Raw genomic sequence first — 24,491 nt, 5'->3', positions numbered from 1 at the left:
AGCAAGGCAATGCTTTAAGAATAAAGTATTTTAGACATACAAAAGTTCCATGGCTCTTTTCAGGTTCCCATACTATTTATTTACACACCCAAATTACGGATACAACATATGGTTTCTTTTCATCTGGTGCTACTGCAGTGCTACGTGATTTATTTATTTAATACAATTGGATTTTAAAGAAATATCAGCTGATGCAGATTTGTGGCAAGCATTCCATCCAGTGCTTTGCACAGACGCTTCAGTTGAGTCTTCTTAGCAAGCAGCTCTCTAGCTGTACATACAGACTGAGAAGCCTGCTGACCGTGCTGAACTTTTAACTCACAAAGCAGCCTGCTCGACCCTGCGTGCCAAGAAGAGTCAATTGATGCAGCCTTAATACTAAAAAAACCTACAGTGAACACTTCATTGGGCAAAGCTGTGCCATGAGGGCAAGGCAATAAAGGACTGGAAGTATTCGATGAAGAGGAAACGATGAACAGATTCTAGTACCACACTCTGTTATAAAACAAACGAAACCAAATTTATGACAAAACACACAGGCCACTGCGGCATGGTGCAAATGTGCACTGGACATCAGCTCCCTGTCACAAAATTCTGCCAGTCAAACCAATTATGTTTGCGTTACCTTAAATAAGTAGGGCTGTACCAAAAACAATTCAAAGGCAAGAGAAATTCAGAATCAAAGCTACCCACCCCAACCCATAAAGGTTTGCCTTTGTATTGCAATCCATCGACTTGTTTAACATTTTCTCTTCTTAAACAAAACAGCATGTTTGAAACATCACACTTTCAAAAGGCCTGTAAATCACTGCTAAAGAACTCAATACTGTCTCAAACCCTTCTGCTTTCCTGTCAAGTGAGTCAAAAGTTATTTAACCCTGATGGAAACATCTCTCTAGAAGCCACCTTCACCAAACGTCACAGTTTACCTATAGCAAACTTTCAACGCAAAGTGAAATCTTGGGTTTCATTTTTTTGGAATTTGAAAAACAGTTTGAGATGATAACTCCAGATTTTTGTTCCCCAAGTTTCTACCACTAAAACCAACAGAACAGAGTTGTTCCAGCCTGAGGGAGCAGAAAGTTGCCAAAACAAGAAGAAATCAAGTAGATCAACTTGATTTCTTCAGCTTGAGCAGATACTTCACCAAATGTAGAAAATTCATATTCACTTTGTTTCATGCTCTTCTGCAACAAAATAAAAAAAAATACTTTTGAAGACCTGGCTGAAAATCTTTTCATTCAGAAGTTTTCACATGAAGTATTTTCAATTGGCTTTATAAATTGCTTTCATGATATTGCAAATACGTTCCTGCTTACAACATATGTAAAAGTGTTTTCACCACCCCAAAAAAATTGTTGTTTATAACTTAATGCTGTCATCAGACACATGGGAATCAGTTTCTCATGGGGAATCCCATCCATTTCAGAAGTTACTTACACACGTGTCCTTGAAGTACCAGAATATTTTAAATGGAATGGAAAAAACTAGACAAGATGGCCATGACAGATAAAGCAGAAAGCAAGCTGGTGATGAACTGATTGCAAGTTTTTGAGAGGTTGCTCTGTGTGTTTGACAGGGGACAAAGAACCACCTTAGAAATTAATTCTAACTTAAAATTTAAAAAAATCAGTTCCTGCTTCAGCAGGGCAGAAATCTGTCTGCACAACCCTGAATATTAATTAAAGTGACTGCTGAAAGGGCAAAACAGCTACTAACAGGATTATTTGGACTAGGTGGAATTTAACCAATTGATGGATTAGTTCCGACTTTGCCACCTGCTAGACAATTATCTGCAGAGTATCCCAATCAATGCTAGAAATGTAAGTTGATGCTGAAGGAATCTACTGAAACCATGACTGCAACGAAAGGCAGATCACAAGGGACAATAGTTTGCTTACAGCTACCATTTAAATTTTAAAAATCTCCAAGTGTTGTTCAAAGCAGCTATGTATCTTTCCCCCAAGTTTACAAAAAGAAGCTCCAAAGTGCAGGAGATCTGGGACTTGGCCACTTTCCATCAGCAGAGTTTGCATAAGAATTGAGGAGGGGGAAAGAGAAGGGGGTGAAATCCTGAAAATAACAGACGTTTTTCCCTTGACCTTAATGGGGCCACACCTCATTCTCAGACCACTGCTCTAACCATTACCCTAAAGAGCGCTCGCTGCAGCTGTTTTTTGTTTACACCAGAGCTGGAAAAGGAATTCTTCCTCATTAAAAAAGTTAGAAAGCAACTCCATTAGTGTCAAGTCCCTGGGAACTCTGATCCTCGTTCAAATAATGTTCAGGGTACAACTGGATGCTTTCCAACTAACTCTTCTCCCAGGAGCAAAATGAGGCCAAAGGAAATGCTTTGATATCCATATGTTGCTAAATTTCCACCTATACATCGTTTGGGTACTCGCTATGCGGGATAACTTTTTTGTCTTAGCTACAGTTTGAAGGGAGTAGAATGTCTCAATACAGCCGCACTGTTATAAGAAGGTAATCACTGGGTGCATAAAGTAAAATCTACATCAGTGGCAAATGCTATCCACTATGAATAAAATAGCAAAAGGCATGTTGCAAGGCAGAGTCAAACTCTGGAAGTCTCAAATAGAAAAGAGATTAAGATCAGTCAACTAAACAGTCGGCCCTGATTTCAATCCTTGGCAGCACTGCTCCATCCCCTACACATCCTAGTGAGACATATAGTAAGTCATCCTCATTGAGTGGTAACACGCTCATTTACATCTGTCATAGTTTACAGGAGCTGATGTCTTTCCCATTACGTGTACCCTAAAGCCTTATAGTCTTGTGTTCAGACCTGAAATAAGTCCCAAGAAAGGTAGGGTTAAGGTACTTGTATCTCCACAAAAGAACAGCCTGTTGGGAGGATTGTATGTAAAGGGGAGGACAGAAGTGATCTTGTCTGATTATGGCTTGACAGGGCACTAAATGGCTCTAAATTCAGGAGGTACTCAGTTTAAAATACCAGCTCCAGGTGTGGATTTTAGTTCAATGGCTAATCAGGAAAGATAAACATATATACTCTAACTCTGTAACTGCTTAACTGTACTGTATTATCAAGGACACCTGGGCTTGTGAGCTTCACTGCACATAAATATTACAGCAGGGAACAATAGCTAGTGGGGGTTTTTGATGGGAGAGTTGAGAAACAGATGTATCTTACTAAAGCACATTAACATGCCCATAGTTTGGACATTGACCTAGAAACGCTCCCTCTACACTCAGATTCAATGCTGCACATCAAGCAATGATATCAGCCTCATATGAGTTACAAATTCCTTATGGTTTAGTGGGTTCATAGGTGTCTGAAGAGCTACTCAGGAAAAAAGCTACGACAAATAAATAGGCTCTGCAGTTCGGGCACAATCCAGAAAACGTGCTTCAGCACATGTTTGATTTTAAATGCATGTGGCATTACTTGGATCTGAAAATGTTGTAGCTGGTGCTTATATTCCTCCCTGCCTAGTAACTGCTTCTATGAAAAGTAACTGTCACGTGATGTCAGACAGAAAGAGATTACCCAAATGGCTAATATCAAGGGCATGGAGGGCACAGGACAAGACTCTCTCTAACAAAAAACCAAACAATGCGAAGAGTGGAAAACCACAGCAATGCATTTCTGGCAGTGTACTTCATAGAGCTCCTCCTTCAGAGGAGCCAAAGACTAACCCTAGATAGATTTTCAGACTACTACAGAAAACCAAGCAACAGGATCATGAAAAAGGACACGTGCATAGTAATGGGCAACCAACAGTCACTCCTCTTTCTCCAGATAATTCATAATATTTTATGGTTAGTAGTTTTTGTTCAGCCCTGCATCCATTTTAGACTAATAAAAGATACAATGCAGTTGATTTGGTTACTTGGCTAATAGCCAGACAACTTCTGAAGGGACTGTTCCTAAAGAACTACAAGTTGTAGTATTAGTAAGTTTTGTGGCTCAGAAGACGAGATCTAATTTACTTAGAATGGGGGAACTGGAGTAGATGAGTTAACTGTATTTCCACAAAGGTGCTTAGAGCATGTGTTTTGAGCATGAGAAAACTGAATCCTCATCAGTTTTGTAACTTACTTAAAAACACAGTATTATTTATTTTACCAGCCTGTTCTGTACAAAAGGATTTGTCAAACTACAGCACTCATTTTTCACTTATGAGACATAACTGCCCAAGGCCCAAAATAAAGGGAAAAAAAAATCACTATTGTAATTTATTTCTTTGTTTCCTGTAGAAAACCGTTTTCTTTTTGCCACGGCAGAAGTATATAACACTTCTATAACACTCACAGTCTTACACCATCGAGACACTATCGAATATATTTAGAAACAGATCATATACCACATGAAAAAGGAGGAAAACTCTCCACTTTTTTTCCCAATAGATTAATTGCCTGAACAAAAAAAAGAGAAGGGAGTAGGGGGGGAAAGAGGTAGACCAAAGAGATAGTTTCCTAGAGCGTACATCTGTTACCATTTCACAAGCCTGTTCTTGGGAAAAAGCTTGATGAAATATATTAGTGCTATATCATGCTTCAAAAGTGGTGACATCCAAGCTCAGGAGAATTCACGTACTAACCACTTATCATGTCTCTTTAATTATTATTCACAGTTTAGTCATCTGGAATGCAAATTAATTATCTTCAGATACCAGTCACTGTTGAACTATCCTTGGTAATGCACAGTGTGGTACTTGTAAGCACAGAGTTGCTCCACGAGTGCTGGTTATGCAGTATGCACTCACAGATGTGGCATGCTAATGCAGAAGTCCTCACACATTAACCCTTAATAAAAGGTCACAAACACATCTGAGGAAGAAGAGTTCTTGGGGAGCTCACGTCATTGAGATAACCAAATCCACTGCACACAACCTCATGAGTAGTGTAAACATCTGTTAAGAATGACAATAGTTTTTCCTAAGTCTTCTAAAGTGATAGCCACCTTTTATCTTTCAATAAGGGAAGATTCAGTCCTAGATTAAGTAATGCAGCTGTGCACTGGCCCACGTATGGGATGCAGGCATTTTGAGGTAAACAAATGGCAAACACAATGTTGTGTAATAGTTACTTAGAAACACATAGACATGGTATGCTGGTTTAATGCATCCATAAACACTGAGAGTTGAAGGGAAACTCAAGGAAAAGATGAACGATGCACATTACAGATTCGCTTCCCTTTTTTAATCCATCTGGATCACAGTTCCTTTGAACCTCTCAGACCACAAACTATTTTACAGACAACCATAAACACTTGGGAAACCCTTAATTTTTTTCTCCAGTTGTATGTTTTGAGAGAAAGCCTACACTAGCCTCAAAAGTGAACGGAACCCCAACAAACCTGCTCAGCAGTTTGACACTTCACTTCTATTTATCCAAGATACAGAGGACAGAAAACAAGAGCTCGATACTAACTTTGAGAGCACACTGCCTCTTATCCAGGAGGTTTCCAGAGTAACTTTAGATGCAAAGGTTGTCCCCATGCCAGCACACAAAACAGTAACGAACTGTTCACTTGTAGTGGTTTTGGCTGGGGTAGAGTTAGTTTTCTTCATAGCAGCTGGAATGGGGCTGTGTTTTGGATTTGTGCTGGAAACAGTGTTCATAATTCAGGGATGTTTTCATTATCACTGAGCAGCCCTTGCACAGAGCCAAGGCCTTTTCTGCTCCCCACCCCACCAGCGAGCAGGTTGGGGGGCACAAGAAGTCGGGAGGGGGCACAGATGGGACAGCTGACCCCAAGGATATTCCATGCCGTATGATGTCGTGCTCAGCATATAAACTAGGGTCTCCCCTAGGAAGGGGGGACGGGACGTTTCAGAGTGATGGCATTTGTCTTCCCAAGTAAACGTTACATGTGATGGAGCCCTGCCAGAAGGAATGGAGGTGGCTGAACACCTGTCTGCCCATGGGAAGTGGTGAAAAAATTCCTTGTTTTGTTTGCTTGCACGAACAGCCTTTGCTTCACCTTTTCAACTGCCTTTATCTGAAGCCATGAGTTGTCTCACTTTTACTCTTCTGATTCTCTCCCCCATCCCCCTCACGGGAGGAGTGAGCAAGTGGCTGTGTGGGGCTTAGTTGATGGCTGAGGTTAAACCACAACATCACTTTACAAAATATTGTTGCAAGGCAGGATGTATGCTTAATAAACTATTTATGCCAGATTATTTTGTTAAACTCCTGGGATTTTTACATCCCTAAGACTTTAAATTTACTTCTCTCACTGTGTTCCTCCCCTTTTGGCTTCCTCTGGCTGTATGTATTGTATTTTGCTCATCTTTGTGAAGAGTGCTTTTCAGGGCTAATCTCTATATTACTGCAATGGCCTTCAAGATACTCTCTGCCTTCCTTTGTTTTCTTATAAACTGCTCCACAAAGAGCTGAGAGATCTTAAAGTGTCTCTTAAAACATGACACTAGAATTCTGGTTAAGCTTGCCAAGATTCCTGTGTTAACAACCCTGTTTTATTCAGGTAGGTACAGATTTTTCCATGTCCCCGCCCCTTACACACTCTATTTATTTAGTTCTTTTATGCAGAGTCCTGTACCTTTCACAATGGATTGTGACTCACTTCAAACCTTCTTTCTTTTTCCTTCCCCCTCTCCACACCACGGCTGACAATATTTACTCAGTTTCTTTAGAACCTCTACAGAGCATGAATTCTAATGTTTGAAGTTGGATCATTTTTGATTAATTAAATATATATTATGGTGGTGCCAGCAGCATGACTATAATTAAAGCTGTATTGGATTATTTTTTAATCAAAAGCTCTGATTTTCAAGTGTTCACTCACTCCTATATGTGCTTGCTCCCTCCCTCTTCTTGTCTTTCCTCTCTCCCCCATCTGTGTTCTGCTTCTGCACACACACTCACCCACCCATTATTTCTCACACCTGTACTCCCAATTGCTCACATTCTGTGGCAAATCCTCCTCATTTGTCAGAAGTGCAGGATGCAAAGGGCATCCCTCCAAAAAGCAGCCTGCACCAGTCACTCATCTGGTCTCCTCCCACCACAGCCTCAACGCAACCCCAGGAGGGCAAAGCTAAAAGAGGAAGGCACTCTATCGAGAAAGGGGTTAATCTGAATTCATGGGATAGCCCCCTGTGAAGGCAAGATTCAGATACCTCAGCCCCTTAGAAAGACAAGACATCCACCACCAAACAAGTCCCTTCACAGGCAGTAAGTCTGTATTTCAGGGAGCTGAAAGACACATCTAGGCTGTTTGAGATGTCACAAACACTAATACGAAACACTAAGATGTGAATTCTAAAGTCTTTGCCGTGACGCTGCAGTGACACCCATGTTACTCAGAGCCTATTTCCTTTCTCAAAGTGCTCCAAACAAGTCGAGCACAAAGCACTGAACATGCAGTGTTGCCCTTTACTGAAAGCTACTCCTTCTCTCATTACTGCACAGATTATCACAACCAACTATTGTGGGTTCTGCAAAAAACAAGCAAAAATCCAGCAGGGTTTTTGTTTTTTCAAGAAACATTTTATAGGGACAGAGAAAACACGGCTGATGAAAGCAAGCAGAAAATCCCTGCACATCCTTAGCATAATCCAAACTGTAAGCACATCCTAGAAACCGCAGTTCGCAAAACACAGCTGCAACCTTGTGGCATGATCCATGTGAAAGGACACTCATACAACCTCACCCAAGCCTAAAGCTTTGTTGCTGTGGATGCAGTTGTGGTCTAGAGCCTATCTCTCTAATGTCTCAGGTCACTGAAGGGACACCATCAGTGTGAAACCAGGCAGTGATAGCAGATTTTTAAAGTGATTTGAAATGCTACTAGTTCCCCAAAGACAAATGAGCAATGTCTTTGTTGTCATGTTCCTATATTTTAAAAAACTTCCCAAAAATCTTTCTGAACAGCATGATACCAAAGGAAGAGGAGAAGCAGGTACACAAAAAGAAGACTAATGCAGGCCTGAAGCTCACTGTTGTAGTGACTCTGGTTTAGATGGGAGAACTTCACGGAATGAAAAGCCTCAACTGAAGAGCTAACACTGTCTGTCTACAACAACGGTAGCCCATAGTTTTCATGAGAGACAACTAATGACAAAAACCAAGAAGTACTTTTTTGCGCATAATCAATATTTTGCCTCAGACCTTAATAGCAAGACCAGCTTCCCTTGGGTACTCAGCCCCCTAAGCTGGAAGACAGGGATGAGGAGGAGCAGAATGAAGTCCCCACAGCCCAGGCGGAAACGGTTAGTGACCTGCTGCTCTGTTCACACATGCACAAATCTATGGGGCTAGACGGGATCCACCAAAGGGCACTGAGAGAGCTGGCAGAGGAATTGCCAAGCCTCCCCCCACCATTTATCAACAGTCCTGGCATACTATAGAGGCTGCAGAAGGCTGGAGGTCAGCCAGCGTGACCCCCATTTACAAGAAGGGCAGGAAGGAGGATCTGGGCCACTATGGGCCTGTCAGCCTGACCTCAGTGCTGGGGGAGGTTATGGAGCAGCTCATCCTTAGGGCCGTCATGCAGCACGTGCAGGACAACCGGGAGATCAGGCCCAGCTGGCATGGGTTCATGAAAGGCAGGTCCTGCTTGACAAACCTGATCACCTTCTATGACAAGGTGACCAGCTAAGTGGATGAGGGAAAGGCTATGGATGTTGTTGACCTGGACCTTAGTAAAGCCTTTGACACCATCTCCCACAGCATCTCCTGGAGAAACTGGCTGCTCATGGCTTGGACGGGTGTGCTCTATGCTGCATAAAAAGCTTGCCGGACAGTTGAGCTCAGAGTGGTAGTAAATGGAGTCACCTCTGGCTGGCAGCAGGTCATAAGTGGGCTCAGTGCTGGGCCAATTCTGTTGAATATCTTCATTGACAATCTGGATGAGGGCCTGAGTGCACCCTCAGTCTGCAGACGACACCCCGTTGGGGGTCAGTGCTGACCTGCCGGGGGGCAGGGGGCTCTGCAGGGGGGTCTGGGCAGGCCGGGCCGATGTGCCGGGGCCACCTGCATGAGGTTCAACCAGGCTCAGTGCCGGGCCCTGCCCGTGGGTCACACCAGCCCCAGGCAGCGCTGCGGGCTGGGGCAGGGGGCTGGGAGCTGCCTGGGGGGAAAGGGCCTGGGGGGGCTGGCTGACGGCCGGCTGGGCAGGAGCCGGCAGGGTGCCCAGGGGGGCAAGGGGGCCAACAGCACCCTGGCTTGTATCTGAAATAGTGTGGCCAGCAGGACCAGGACAGTGACCGTCCCCCTGTACTCAGCACTGGTGGGGCCGCCCCTCGAACCCTGGGCTCAGTTCTGGGCCCCGCACGACAAGAGGGACATGGAGGGGCTGCAGCGTGTCCAGAGCCGGGCAGCGGGGCTGGGGAAGGGGCTGGAGCACAAGGCTGGTGAGGAGCGGCTGAGGGAACTGGGGGCATTTAACCTGGAGAAAAGGAGGCTCAGGGGGGACCTTATTGCTCTTTACAACTACCTGACAGGAGGCTGTAGCGAGGTGGGGGTCGGTCTCTTCTCCCAGGTAACCAGTGACAGGACAAAAGGAAATGACCTCAAGTTATGCCAGGGGAGGTTTATATTGGATATTAGGAAAAAATTCTTCACTGAAAGGGTGGCCAAGCATTGACACAGGCTGCCCAGGGAGGTGGTGGAATCACCATCCTTGGAGGTATTTAAAAAGCACTTAGATGCAGTGCTTAGCAACGTAGTTTAGTGATGGACTTGGCAGTCTTGGGTTAACGGTTGGACTTCAGGATCTCAAAGGTGTTTTCCAATCTAAATGATCCTAGGATTCTATGATTTCTTTGGCATTGTACTTAACAGCTTGCCTGTCAGTTTGTTATTCAAATACAAAAAGTACTTTAAATATCTTTCAAAACATGTAGGTGCCTGACATTACAGTTATGAAACTAAACGGAAGCAACATTCTGGGCCCAGAGTATCAGATTATACTCTTTTTATGATCTGAAAACCAGTTTAACTACGCATCTATAAATTAGTCATTTCTGAGAGACATAAGACCTTTACATACAATCTCCTGTTGTCAGTTAATGAACAGAAGCACATAATTGTTCTATACTTAGAAGATAAAGCAAAGCAACAGTCAGAGATGCAAGACAGTGTAATAATGCAGGCTAAATGAACATGCTTAACTTTCTCAGAATTTTTTTTCCTTAAAAGAAGAGTTCTGCAGATATTACAGTCAACAAACACTGCTAATAAATAATGCCTGCACAATCTCAGGAGGTGAAGAAACAAAACACATTATAAAAATAGTTATCATAAAAAGCATAGGTAATGAAAAAGCCCAGGTTTCCTAAAGTTTACAAATAGTTGCAAGAAAGTAATATTTTACAGCACAGAATGGTAACAGTCTCAAAAAAATCCAAATGAATATTTAACAAACGTAGGCAATATTTTGTTTAACAACTTTCGTGACAAATAATGTCTCTAATAAATTTGAATGGAATTTGCAGATCTCAGTTTTATTTCTGAAAAACCGAAGTGAGCCTTTGAGCAAAATATAAATGGCCCAATGGCACTGAAGCCAAACAAAGGGAGTCATCCAGTTCTGCTCAGCAGAGGAATCTGGGCTCTGTCCCACCAAGCTCTATAAAAGTGCGGTTTGGAAGAGGCTGCATGTGCAGTCTCTGATCTCAGAAATCACTCCTCTTGAGTGATTTCTCTCCCACATCTCTTGACTCTAACAGCACCTTAAAAAGTCCATTTTTATACTTAAAATTTGGGAGTTAACAGGACATTTTAATAAATAGTAAATATTTTCATTTCTATTGTCTCTTATTCCCTTGGGGGTAAAATGTGTCATCAGCTTTAGCTTTGCCAGAAGTACAGTTACATATTCAACTCATGGCAAAAATACTGAAAACAAAAGGCAGGAGACTGCATATATGTGTATATATATATTATATAAATTTATATTTAATTCAATTACAAGTTGACTCATCAAATGATTGAAGCTTTAGTTCCACTGGAACTGATAAGCAGCAGTTTATCTAAAGCTAGGTTATACCATATACCTGTATGAATGAAAGAGAATCTGCCAAAGCTTAATATACTTGAATCTGCAAATACCTTTCTCCTTTAGGATGAGTACCCAGCCCCATTTTTCAAATGAAAATCTTCCTATTAATAGAAATTGTTCTATACCAAGAAGTTATTAGGTTACTGTCAAGGTAGCTCCTTCAATGGATTTCCCAAAGGGTCAACAGGGTGACCTTGCAAAGGAGAGAACAGGAAAGAGTAGCAAAAGGTGGAAGGAGGAGAACACTTGGCCCAGATGCTCTAAAGTTCTCCAGCCTTTGTACACAGTACCATCGGAGACAGAGAGCGAGTGCAATCAACATCTGGGTTGCCTTCTTCACCTCTAGCTTCCAGATGTTCAAATTTACTTACAGTTTATCTCAAATCCCAAGAAATTCTTTTTGTTTACAATGTTGTTATATGATTTTGTTCGTATCCAAAACACTCAAATACTCAGCAAAACCCACAAGATTAACAGAACAAAGTAAGCCTATTCACTGTTTTCTATACAGGTTCAGAATTTATATATGCCCTTGCTTACAACCACTAAGTGAATGCAGTTAGCTATAAAGGAGTTATCAAACATATTTTTAAATTTTGAGAGAGAAACAGCAGCAGCAAAGAGAAAAAGCAAAAGAGCTTTCTACTCAGACAAAGCTGACTTCCTGAAGGCTAAATACCTGCTTTCTGGCAGCCATGATTTCAAAACCAAAAATCCGCTTTGTATCAGGTGTCAGATGTTTCCCTTATTTACAATATTTCAGTACTGATGACTCATGTAGTTTTGATATATATAATGGCTTTCTTCAAACATGAGCTCCCAGAAAAATTATTCCTTAGGAAGCCCAACTTTTAATAAAGAAAATATCGATGCATGGGGGATAGAAAAGCTTGAAAATATAACCCAAGTGCAGAGCTCTAAAAATCCAGAGTGCAAGCAGAAAAAGCACACGAGAAAAAAAATAAAAAAACCCCACACAAAAAACAACAACAAAAAAAACCTAAAGTCATGATTTTATAGGGCTTCAGTCTATCAACAGAATGAAAGAGTTTGTCAGCATTTTCTAAGGCAAACATTGCCAGTCACAAGCCATCAGAGCAACCACCAGCCATTCCATAATGCTACCTGGTAACTCATTTTCCTCTTTGGGAGTTTATACCTTTGCTAGAACACGGACACAGTGTTTTTCAGCTTGAATGCTCCCTGCAATAGCTTATTCGAAAGGCCTATGTTAAACAGCAGCCAAACTTCTACAAACATCAACTAATATTGTATTTTGCAATGCTTTTTCTGTGAGTTCACGTATTTTTCAGGAAAAACACAATGCTTCAAATTATATCACTAGAAAAGCAGCTAATCCTTCCCAGATCCAGCTACTCACATACCACATTGAAATGTTGTAGCTGACTAAGCCCATTATAAATTTAAAGCCTCGCTTTAAAAGGGGAAAGAGGTAAGACTGCATGGATAATTCTGAAGTGCTTTATAAATGCTGTTGAAACAGTAAACCCATTTTACGGATGAAGTACAGATGTTAGCTAAGTAGTGCATAGACATTCAAAGGCATCTTTTGTACAAGAGCTGGGAATTGAAATCAAGTCATCTAAGATGGCAGGGTTTTGCCCAGCTGCAACGTCTCCATTTTACAACATCCCTTCTTCTTGACTACTCACCTCTTGTGCAAATGACTCTGCTTTCTTCCGCAGGTTCTTTTCCAGTTCAAAGTTTACATGAAGCTCTTCATACTCCTCTACTGCCAGCACAGACACTGTTTATAGGAATAAAACAGTATCAGAAGTAAAAGTGGAATAGATCAAAAAAACTACTGCTTGATTTACCCAGATAAACTGTTATTCCCTAGTACCATGAATCCTTGAAAGAAGGTGTAACTTAGTTTTACATTTCTGCATACAGTCTGCTTTGCAATATTTGTCCTGTTTGCTCTAAACCACACTATACATATGCACAACTACTGATCTTCTGAATAGAGTAATACCCCTGCCATCAAGGCTAAAAATCGCCATTAACAGGCATTACGTAGCACAGATCGTATTTTGCCTCTTTGGGTATGAGCCTTGCTGAATCTATCAAACATTACTATGTTATTTTGGAGGCACCTGCATTTGCCTACCTGGTTTGAGTGAGGTTTGATTTGTCCTTTTACAACAACCATTTAAAGGAGCCTCAAGAAGACAGCAGTGCAATTTTGCACTGCCTGTATTTAAACTGTGCTCACAAAAGCGAGGGTGGCTAAAGCTAACCATGGGGCGTGCTCCCCCAAACCATTCTGAGGCCTCAACCCAGGACAGCAAGGATCATTTGTCTCAGCGACCACCTTGATAAGGTTTAGCTCTTACAAGCTGAAGACTAGTTTGCAGGGTGATGACACTGGATTTCTTAACACTCGTACACAAGTTCCTTGCTTTTTTGGAGATGAACCTAACAGTTTTTAAAGCTACGTACAGTAAGTGGTACTTTAGACAGTGAGATACACATCCCAGCTCACCTGACTCTCAAAATGTTTACTAAAAAAAAAAAAATAAACCACACACCAAATTAACAATCAACCCCCACACTTAGATTTAAGATAAATCTGACTATCTGTCAACTCTGACTGAAATGTATTTGATTACATGGCTCCAAGACAGTGACACATAGACACACAGTAGGTATTGAATAGATACTTTGGTAGCTCATTTCAAGTATACAAACAAAAAAATCTTGCTTTATGTTGCCAGGGCACTAGGACCTAGCCTGGCATAACTCCTCCTTCCTGGAAAGCAGGCAAATGTGAAACAAGGGGTTGTTCCTTTGTTCATCTTTAGAACACAGAAAACATTTCAGAAACTTTTCATCTGTCACACTATCCCTGCAAAACCTTCTTCAAGGTGATCTGTCAACCTATCTGAATTTTGGTGTTTTAAGACTCTTCAAGTACTGCCTATCACAGGCTTAAGCCACGCAGACACATGGAAGAGGTAAGAGAGGAACACTTGGTGGAAGCTTACAGGATATGCCCTACTGCACCTTGCCAGACCCGTCGGCTTCCACTTCAGGAAAATGTGAAACAGCCAAGGAGACTTTCAACCAAACAGTTTTTAATTTTACAAGGCTAAATAAGCAACAAGAGAAAAGGGCACAGTACTCCAAGGCATAAAGTCTTTCCTCTTCCCTCTAAATTTCTTTTGGGTCAACTATTTTTCATGTGGAAGCACTCACCTTCATTAAGCAAAAGCTTTCTTTTCTGAGCCATATGTCTTTTCAGATCTTCCTTGCCCTAATTTTACCACTCACTACGTTCCAGGAAAGGAAAGTCCCTGCTTTCCTTCCATAACTTGCAAATCCTATTTATCTCATTCCCAGCATTCTTGCCTTTTTCTCACCATCCTCTGATCATACAAGTTGCTCCCAAGTCTTTAGATATTCAAAATTATTAGCTGTGTCCCAGCTAAAAGGAAAGCTGATGTAATGATTTAGGAAAACAGAAGATTAAGGTTCAAGTTCCATCTCTGTGAAGGACTACCTTCCTGCCCTAGTTTGCCACTTGGGCCACAGAGCAAAAAAAAATTCCGATTCTCACATATAATCTGTTGCTTATACCACCACATTTTGCTGAAGTTGAGATAGTCTAGAATAGTCCATGTGTTCATGCAGCGCCTGCAGCAATGAGGCAGAGTGTCAGATCTGGACCACAGTTGCTCTTCTGTAACCTACTCTTAGTACTACAACATAAAAGCTCTGAAGCTTCTGCAAAGCATGTAGCAAACTGTTAGAGAACCTGCTGAGACCACACACCTCTGTTACATTTCTCCAACAATTGTTGCTGCTTAGTAACTTCTGTTGTCAAAACAGCCTTTTCTTCTTTTACTTTATTCACCTAGAAAAGTATAAAGAACAAATTAAAAAGAAGAGTATTTTAGTTAGTAGTACAAGGCATAGAGCACATACATAATTGCAAGCAATATTTTGCTTTCAGTAATGCTGTTTCTTGAGTTTGGCTCAGTGTTAGGGTTTCCAGCAGGGTGGAAAGCATTTTTACCCCAACTCGGAGACCTCAGAGCATATGTCACAGAAGGGTTATGAAGTAATCCTCCCATGGCCCATTTGCATGGCACGTACCAGTCACAGCTGCAAATATAACACCCTTGGAACATTTCAGGATCAGGTGCCACAGCACCTGGTTGAAAAGTTACTAGCTTGCCCTTGACTGCTTGCATTTCAATATAGTTAGGCTGCTGTTTTGGTTTTTTTCCTGGGCTCTGTTTATTGTCCAAGAGCTGTCAGCTGTGTCTTTCTGAATCCAAGTGTTGCATAGACAGGAAGAGCCACTAAGTCCTGATTTGCATCAGTACATGGCTTATCCAGTTTTAAAGCAGGAATGAAACTCTGCTGGCTCCAAAAGCCAATTTGCTGGTCTAATTACCATGACAGGGCACTGCCAATGGCTAAACTCAAGGATATGCTCAATGAAGTAGCACCAGTGATTAAACTGGACATTCTCCAAAAGTATTTCTTGCACATCTACAGGTTTCAGGAAATCCAAGAACCCCGCAGGCTGTGATGGGTGAAGGGCTGTCAGGAAGGGGGAGATGAGAGTTATAATACGGGCATTAAAACAGATCATTAAAAGTCATTGTGCCAGCCACAGCAGCTGACTGGACTGTGACACAGAAGGCCCCTTACAGGTGTATGCCCTAAGTGGTCTATCATATGGGAAGGCTGGCAGGACTTGCGATTAGATAGTATTCAATTAACTTCACAACTAAGCGTTTTTAGCAAAATTAGACACAAAAAGTACTGACTACACACTAACGTGGTCTCCCCTTCCATGGTACAATACATACTTCTTCAATTACTTCTACAAGTTTGCACCTCAGGTTTTCCAGTTCAATGGCTAAGGTCTTCTTTTCCTCATGAACAGATACGATTTGATCTCGCAGCTCTATGGTTTGAGGAAGGAAATGAAAAATATATTTTATTCTTGGAAGAAAACAACAAAGGAAATGTGATACCAATGCAAGTACAATCAAGTACGAAACACCTTAACTGCATACAAAGCATTAATTGTATTCAAGGCACATCCTCAATAATTCAGGAACTTCATGTAAGTGTCAAGTAACAGATCTATAACTGGGCCACAGTTTCAGATTTACTCTGTTGAGGCAGGCTGCCCTGTTCAGTACTGCTGTCTTTATTTGCATTCTGAATGATTCATTTCCTGCTATAACAGGGCCAATCCTGCCACCACAGAGCGTCCTCAGTCCTATCCAGGGGACTGTCACATCACAGAGATGCTGGTACGGGGGCAGCAGAAAGCATTTTTTAATAGGTGTCCTTTAAAATAAATTAATGCAGTTCAATTATTTTTGGATCATGAATTCTCATCACAAGGGAAATAAACAAAACAACAGGCCGTTAATACTTGGGAGGTTTTCACCAAAGAAATTGTCCTGAATAGCTGCCAATTTATAGGCTTTGTAACGTTATGTGAACAGAGTCACAATATAACCTTTACTGATGAAAGAGTTAACGCTTGTAATTTTCCCCTCAGAAGTTTTGTTCCTTAATTATCAAAATATGAAATAAATGAAATTCACAATGGAATAAAACATTTGATTATAATCACTTCTTAACAGGAGATCAGTTTGCATACATAATATATCAAGGTTTAGGTTAACATAAAACCACCACAAAAATATAAATTTATTTTTATGTATTAGCTTTCAGTAAGTGCTCTCATTCCCCACCTGCTTCCAGTATTTCATAGCACCGCTGTTTGTTAAGTATCAGCCACGAGTTGAGAAAATTGTTGCTAATCAATTGCAGATGATGATGACGATATCATTCTGTTTGGTCTCACATCTTAAAAATGTTGATTCTACCCAAGCATCCCCTTCTCAATTCAGAGGCCTTAGATTTATTTTCCTCCAAATTAAAGGCACACATATTCTAAAGTAAATAGAGAGACCTGTTTTCCCAGAACATTCTTGAACCAAATCATCTCTTTTATGGATTTGTGCTTTCCAGTGAAATTAGTGGGGGAAAAAAGTCTCACTGAAATTTATGCTAGTAATTCAGGTCTTACAATATGTATATCAACCTCATTATCCAGAGAAGAAAGCAAATCCATATATCTAAATCTTTATAAATGTGTTCAGTAAATGTTTCTTTGCAGATACAGGTGTGCACTGTACTGCTCAACTAACACAGTTGAGTTTTCAGTTCTTGTTACATCCAAAAGGACAACTAAAAAGGAAAAGAAAACCCAAACCCTATAAATTAATTTCAGGTACTGCTCTGAGACCACCCTATGCTTCCATTAGGAACTACAGCTGTACTATCACCTTCCCCTAATGTATGAGAAAAAAAAGAAGGAGGAAGGTCTGGGAGAGACAAAATTTTATCCCTTTAATAAACAAGACAGTGTTAATCACAGATCCTCAGACTATACCACCATATTTGTATATCCTTACAGAAAATGGTGGGATGGAAGGAATCATTCCAAGAAACATCCAATATTTTGTTGAATGGTGAGAAAGCTAAAAGACTTCCAAGATCCCCAACACAAAACATAAATATTTGAAATCATAAACATGCACAGAAGAGCAAATTTCACCTGAGGCAACACCAGAAAGCAATAAAAAGAATTTTGAATAATACACCTCTTTCATTGCATATGATCTTTCACTTAGGAGGTAATCCAAGATGTAACTTCAGATTCTTCACTGAAGACGAACACCATGCAGCTTTGGCTTAGGCTTGGGACACAGCCCTAACGTATACCTTTTGGTATTGTCAAATCACTCTGCTACCATACACATACACATTTCTCTACAGGCACAGGGATGGAATATCTTCTATAGCAAATGGGATGCCAATGGTTTTTAGAATACTCAGCATTTGTAAAGGTAAGGTCATTAACATTTAATAGTAAGGCCAGAGAGAGGCACAGAAGCCAGGAGTTCTAAATCCTTTACAAAATGCCACATTGTTCTTTAGTGAATTTTTCATCAAGAAAGAAAGCATGTACATCAGAGGCTTTCTAAAATACTTCTCTACTTTGACCCTGCTACCCTCCTAACCATGTTCCTCTGATCCGTAGCCAGAGTCTTTGCTCTCTTTAAATGTATCCTTGATATCTTTCTCCAATAACAGACAGGAGGAACTCCAGAATCGTATTTCCAATTCAGATGGGTTGTTGGTGTGGATCACACCATTGCACTGCCTCTTCCTGCATCTATAGGATTGAAAACTGCTTGCTATAGAAGGGTACTATGGCATGTTATTTCTTGGGTGGGATTTCTGTAAAGCATTTTTACAACACTCATTCTCTTTTCTCAGTGATATTTTGTATTCTCGCTTCATTTTGAGGTTGCTCCATTCAAGAAAAACAATTAACAAGGCTACACTGAAAATTCAGGAAAGCTGTACTTGCAACATCATTTGCTATATTACTATCAGAAAAAAGTGAAGGCTGTTTGGTTTTTTGTTTGTTTGTTGGGTGTGGAGTTTTGGTTGGTTTTAAGTGAGCCACTTAGTCTCCCTCTGTCACCAAAAGCAGAATGTCGGCATTCCCCTTTTCTGGATACTATGATATAATAACATACAGAATCATAATGACTTAATCAGAATTAGACAAGAAAGGAAGGCAGATTTTGGATTGCAGAAATAAAATTTGACTTTCAAAAAAGACCCAGAAATTTCCTAATAAAGCAGATATATCTTATCTGTATATTTCCATGTTACCAAGTTTTGCTGGTTTACCCAGTACAACAGTCCTTTTTTAAGTTGCTTGTTTGGCAACAGCTCCGTAATATGAATGAAGTTTGTGCATACAAAGGTACATAATGGAAACAGAAATGGAGAGTCCTGTTACACCAGCTTTGAAATACTGACATTGCAGTTGGAGCAATACCAAGGTGACCTTATCCTTCTGCTCAACTTTTACTTTGTTAAGGATTTGAGGAAGTACTTCTTTTACCGACTCAGTAACATCAAACTCTCTTAGCTGTGTAGATCTCATTTTCCTATTGCATTATTACTTTGCAGGCTGTATATCCACCATATACATTACACAGTATCACAACAAGGCCACCATGTTCTTAGTCTTTTCTGGAAATCCTTTGATGACCCATCTGACTCGGTCTCGTGCTTCTGAGAGTGATCTCTGGTCCAAACCAATACTGGCATTCTTCAGACAGCTTCTGCTTTGTATGGTGGTGCAGGCTCAACAACACTCACCTTTTATTTGCTGCTGACAATGCAGAGAATTGCAGGATCCAGAGTTAGCTTCTGTATCTGTGGATGAATCATCCTCATCAATGTTAATCTCTTCAGTGATAATTTCTGGGCCCAGTTTTGCCATATAAAGCATACTAATTCTTTTCAAGGTCTTATTTTCTTTGTTCAGCTGAAAGTTAAGAAGCACAAACAGTAATAAGCTAGTCAGTCTGTCTTCAAGCTGCTGTGCAAGAAAATAGAAGTCAATTGTATTTTTTTTCTCCTTTATCATTAAAAGATCTATCAAATGAAGAAGACAAAGTAACATTTGATTAAATGGTCCATTCAACATTAAAAGATGTGAAGATGGGAAACTTGTCCACTTTCTCCCCTGAGGAGGCTTGAATTCAACATGATGCTTCATCCATGCCCTTCTTTCCTCTCTGGTACTTCTGATTAATAAATACCCTGTGTAGGTTCAAATGAAATCAAATCAACTATCAAGCTTACTTAATGCTACGAATTCTTTGTGATAGGTGCTTTAGCTCCTTACCCTTAAGCATGCATTAGCATCAACAGGAGCCCTAACTAAATGACCTGAAGAAGGGCTTGTGTTCCTGAAAGCTCCTGTGGTTTTGCCAGCTCTATCAACTGGTCAAATAAAAGCTCTTACCTTCTCATATGCCCTTCCTTTACTTATAAACTACCAACACCACAACTACTATGCTCCCAGTCATGATAGAATTACCTCAGAATTCTTCTGAATTATTTTCAATTCTCAGGAATTATTAGTGGAGTCAACATATGTAAGATGAAAGCTGTATCATAAACCAATTCTTTATGGGTCAAACCACAAGTCAGAAACCACTCTGAGTTGGATGCTTAAACACATGACTCATTGGTGGATGATACAGAAGAGGTTCTACAAGGCATCTCCATCTTGATCAAAGTGCCAGCAAAAACTGAACAGGGATTACTGCAAATGTTTCACTCTCACCATTTCTTTCACTGTCCTGCATCTAGACAGCCCATGCCAGCAGCTGTCAGCAAGCTCAGCACAGTCTCAGCAGTATTCAGGCATACGTTGAGGTCACTGTCCACCCACCAGCCAAGCATTCCCTGTGTTCAGGTCTAAGAATGAGACTCAATTTTCTAGTAATGACGTACAACATGTTGAAGTCAACATGCACTTCAGAAGTCCAATTTTTACCTTCAAATAAAACATATACTGTGCAGTTAAGCTGACCCTGAATTTTTACCCAAGCAATCATCTTTGATCCCCCTTTTCCTCAGCCCCCCAGCTACAGGAGATTTACTTGAGAACTGCTTCATCTCATTCCCAAAGAATGAAACTGAGCAAGCGGGAAAGGTGGTGTGAGGAACCTTACATGGTCAGCTCACAGCAACAAAAAAAATCAGCTTTGGCAAAGCAGCCCCATGGGATAAACCTATCCTTTGAACTGCTCCTCTACATGCATTACAGGAAAAGTGCAGGAAAGAAGAAAAGTTGCATAAATGCGTTCATTTTCTTACTTATATGCTGATTGTCTATCTTATGAATTCTAATACAGTGCCATTATGCAAACAATTAAGTAAATACCTCCAGAAAGTACATTGCTAATGCATCTAAATTAAAGTGATTTCTTGCTGGTGTGATTTTTGCCATATCTAAGGATGTACTTTGGGCAGGGGATGGGAGGGAGGGGTGGGGGGACAGAAAAAAAAAAAAAAGGCAGTCAGCATTGCTAATGAAATTTGGTTCAAAATTGCTGTAATCCATTTTCTGATGAAGTGGCTCAGATGCATTTTACACAACCAAAAATATATAAGGGAGATAAAAACATTCTTTAATAATAATGCACTTCTGATGAGATGGAATATAGAAAATTACACACTTGCTAAATTCATCAGACTAGGCGCAATCAACAGAGCAGCGGAGGTCACCTTTCCCCTGCCCTTGCTTTGCTTTCATAAACAATCACCTGAAATGTAATGCAGTGGTTGACTTTTTCCATTTCATTTAGACACTGAAATGCTCATTATTGTTTTATATCTCACACAGGACAGTTCTAAAACTTGTTTTCCATTTAACCTAAATGCATATAAAAACTAGATATCAAGATGCTGATCCATAGCTTAGTCTTCCAAAGTAGAAACTAAATTAAAATGGCAGGAATTGTATTTTGCATCTCGCATATGGCTTATAGTTTTTGCTACTTCAAAACAATTTCACAGATCCACAAGATTATACCAAACACATACCTGGGACATGCATACAATCTCAAGTTAAAAAAAAAAAAAAAAAAAGAAATTGGATGAAATAGAATCACCATAATTCTTCTCACCTTAGAAGCCAAAGCTTCAGCACTTTCACGGCACGTCTTCTCAATTTCAAGATGGTTCTGAATGCAGTTTACTTCCTCAATAACCATGTGAGAAACTAGGGGAAGAGTTTAGTCATTATTTTCCTGAATTTGACACGTGCATTTGACACATGCATCCCATGATGAGAAATATTACACCTTTTCCTGTTAACTTTCATGTAAGCATTTCAAATACAGAGAAGTACATACTTAGCTAATCTCCATGGATAGGAACGGTTTTGAACATTGACTATTTGGTTCATTGCTTTAAGCAAATCTTTCAAGCCATGTCTGCAGCACCAGAGGGGGAACTGGAGAATTGAGCATAAACTTATGGAAGTAGAAAGCCAGCAGAAGCCTACTTGACCATCATCATTCATCATCTTTACTTCATTACCACTTAAGGAATCACAGTGAGAACATTAGGATTGTCCCTTAAGATTGACATTCTTCTGAAAACTTGCTATGGATGCCATTTTCAGAAGATTAGAACCTCAGAATTTTTAAACAGCAAGATTAACTGGACAGCAAGTCGCCCGTGAGCCAGCAGTGGCCCTGTGGCCAAGGAGGCCAGTGGGACCCTGGGGGGCATGAGGAAGAACATGGCCAGCAGGTGGAGGGAGGTGATCCTCCCCCTCTGCTCTGCCCTGCCGAGGCCGCCCCTGGAGTGCCGTGGCTGGTGCTGGGCTCCCCAGTTCGGGAGAGACGGGGACCTGCTGGGGAGGGGCCAGCGGAGGGTACCAAGATGGTGAGGGGACTGGAGCATCCCCCGTATGAGGAAAGGCTGAGGGGGCTGGGGCTGCTTAGCCTGGAGAAGAGAAGGCTGAGGGGAGCTCGTCGATGCCTACAAACATCTCAAGGGCGAGTGCCAAGAGGACGGGGCCAGGCTCCTTTCAGTGGTGCCCAGTGACGGGACAAGGGGCAACAGGCACAAACTGCCGCACAAGAAGTTATTTCTGAACATGAGGAAGAACTTATTTACCTGGAGCATGACAGAGCACTGGCACAGGCTGCCCAAAGAGGCTGGGGAGTCTCCTTCTCTAGAGACATTCAAAATCTGCCTGGATGCAACTCTGTGCAACCTGCTCTAGAGGAACCTGCTTTAGCAGTGGGTTGGGCTAGACAATCTCCACAGGTCCCTTCCAACCCTGACCATTCTGTGAACTCAGGTATGTTATGAAGTTTATTTTCATCTTCCAGTCTCCAGGTTTATACAGTATTTTAAGTATCAACACACTTGCTGACCACACTGTACAAGAACAGCTGCAGGATGGACATACAGCACAGGTCTGGGGCAAGTTTGCCAGGAAATGGAGAAAGGAGTTAAGTGACTGAAGCCTCCATATTCACTGTGTCTCCTACAGCGCATGCTCCAATGAAGTCAAATCATTACCACAGCACAGTTCCTTCACCTTGTTCTGCCCATCAGCTCTGAAGCCGCCTGCAGTAGTACATCCTGATGGAGGCAGTCCTGATGGAAACTCAACACTGCTTGCAATGCCTGATTTCTGACAGCCTCAGCTGAAAAACTCAAGATCTGTATTACTATATGGCTGTAGTGTCTGAACTGTTTCTTGTTTGAAGTCTTTCTGTGCTTGAGAGTGCCCTAAAACAAGCACCTTGGTCTCAAAACCCACCTTCACAGTCCTCAATAAAGATTCAGGCCCCAGCATGTACACACACAAACTTCCATGAGACCAGGGCCAAGAGCAAGCTGCCTGACTGTGTCTGAAATCACGGCTGTGCTACTACATTTGATGTCACATTTGTCCTTTGCACTTATAGGATCCCTATTACCACAGTGGGTACACACCACTGTGTCAAAGATACACAATATTCTTAAGAGTGACCAAAAAGTTATGGAACAAATCTTATTTGTAACATAGGATACCAATGCAAGTTAGAGGAAAGTTAAAAGCATAGATACATTTTGGCTTGCCATTCCCCTGAATTTCCAGCAGTACTGTAGGTACTTCAATATACTAGTGTTGAAGGCTGTCTTCTAAGTAACAAGCTTCCAGTCACACGGGGGATCTGGAGCAAAGCAGAAAACCCAACAAGTTTCCCATTTCTCAGGCTAGCACCTTGCTCACTGATGCAGCTCCTCCTTGGCTCCTGGCACCTTTATCCATCCTAAGCAGCAGCCTGGACCCTAATTCTGCAAGTTATTTTATGGGGCAGATTCCTTCTCAGCCCACTGTCAGGATTTCAATGTGCAGAAAGGACTACTTGCAGCTGAACAATACTTTGGAGCAGGAGCAAGGCTAAAAGAAGATAGTGTAAATATGGAGGACTTCTTCCAGTATCTCCTTTCATTTTCATAAGAACAAGCTTTAAAACCTAGAGTTTTTACACCACTGCTTAGAAAATCCCACTCGGCCTCTTCCAAGACTTTTGCCTAAATACTGAAGAGACTTACTTAAGTCCTCTTTGATATCCAGAGGTCATCCTAATTACTAGAAAAATAGGACTTAGGATAGGAAAAAGAAGGCCATTAACAAGTATTTACGCAGCTTTATAGATACTTAGTCAATATTGACTAATGTCATTAATAACATACGTAACAAGAAATACATTGGAGTTTGTTGCCAAATGTGTAGCTGCGTGTAAGAAACAAGTTCGAGAAAATATGAGCAGACAAAGAAAAAAATCAGGGCAGAGTATTGGGAAATGTTGGTCCAAAAACCATTGACGTGAAGTCTTCTAACAGCAGAGCAACCACACCTCTTTCTTTGGTTGTCTTTTTGTTTCCATTTTTTCTGACTTTGGAGAAACTACCTGCTCCATGTGTGCTGTACCAGCTGCTACATTTAATTTGAAAGAGGAAAAGCTTCAGGTAGTACACGTCTATACCTCTTCTGGTGTTATTTTGCCTAGCTTTGGGAATTTGGAGCAAC

General features: G+C 41.1%; 1 protein-coding gene across 2 annotated transcripts in view; it reads right to left on the bottom strand.

Annotated features, from left to right (window-relative positions):
- Window positions 1–24,491, bottom strand: part of SHTN1 (shootin 1) — a 70,758-nt gene that overhangs the window by 26,424 nt on the left and 19,843 nt on the right. For both annotated transcript variants that reach the window (XM_055720598.1, XM_055720599.1), the window contains exons 4-8: window positions 21,577–21,671; window positions 19,253–19,421; window positions 15,856–15,953; window positions 14,807–14,888; window positions 12,685–12,779 (exon numbers count right to left, since the gene is read on the bottom strand). In XM_055720598.1, the coding sequence (XP_055576573.1) occupies window positions 12,685–12,779; window positions 14,807–14,888; window positions 15,856–15,953; window positions 19,253–19,421; window positions 21,577–21,671 (539 nt within the window). The remainder of the gene's footprint in view (window positions 1–12,684; window positions 12,780–14,806; window positions 14,889–15,855; window positions 15,954–19,252; window positions 19,422–21,576; window positions 21,672–24,491) is intronic.

This window comes from Falco cherrug, chromosome 9 (genome assembly GCF_023634085.1).
Source record: "Falco cherrug isolate bFalChe1 chromosome 9, bFalChe1.pri, whole genome shotgun sequence".
NCBI lineage: Eukaryota > Metazoa > Chordata > Aves > Falconiformes > Falconidae > Falco > Falco cherrug.
This window is presented reverse-complemented; position numbering and strand designations above follow the sequence as displayed.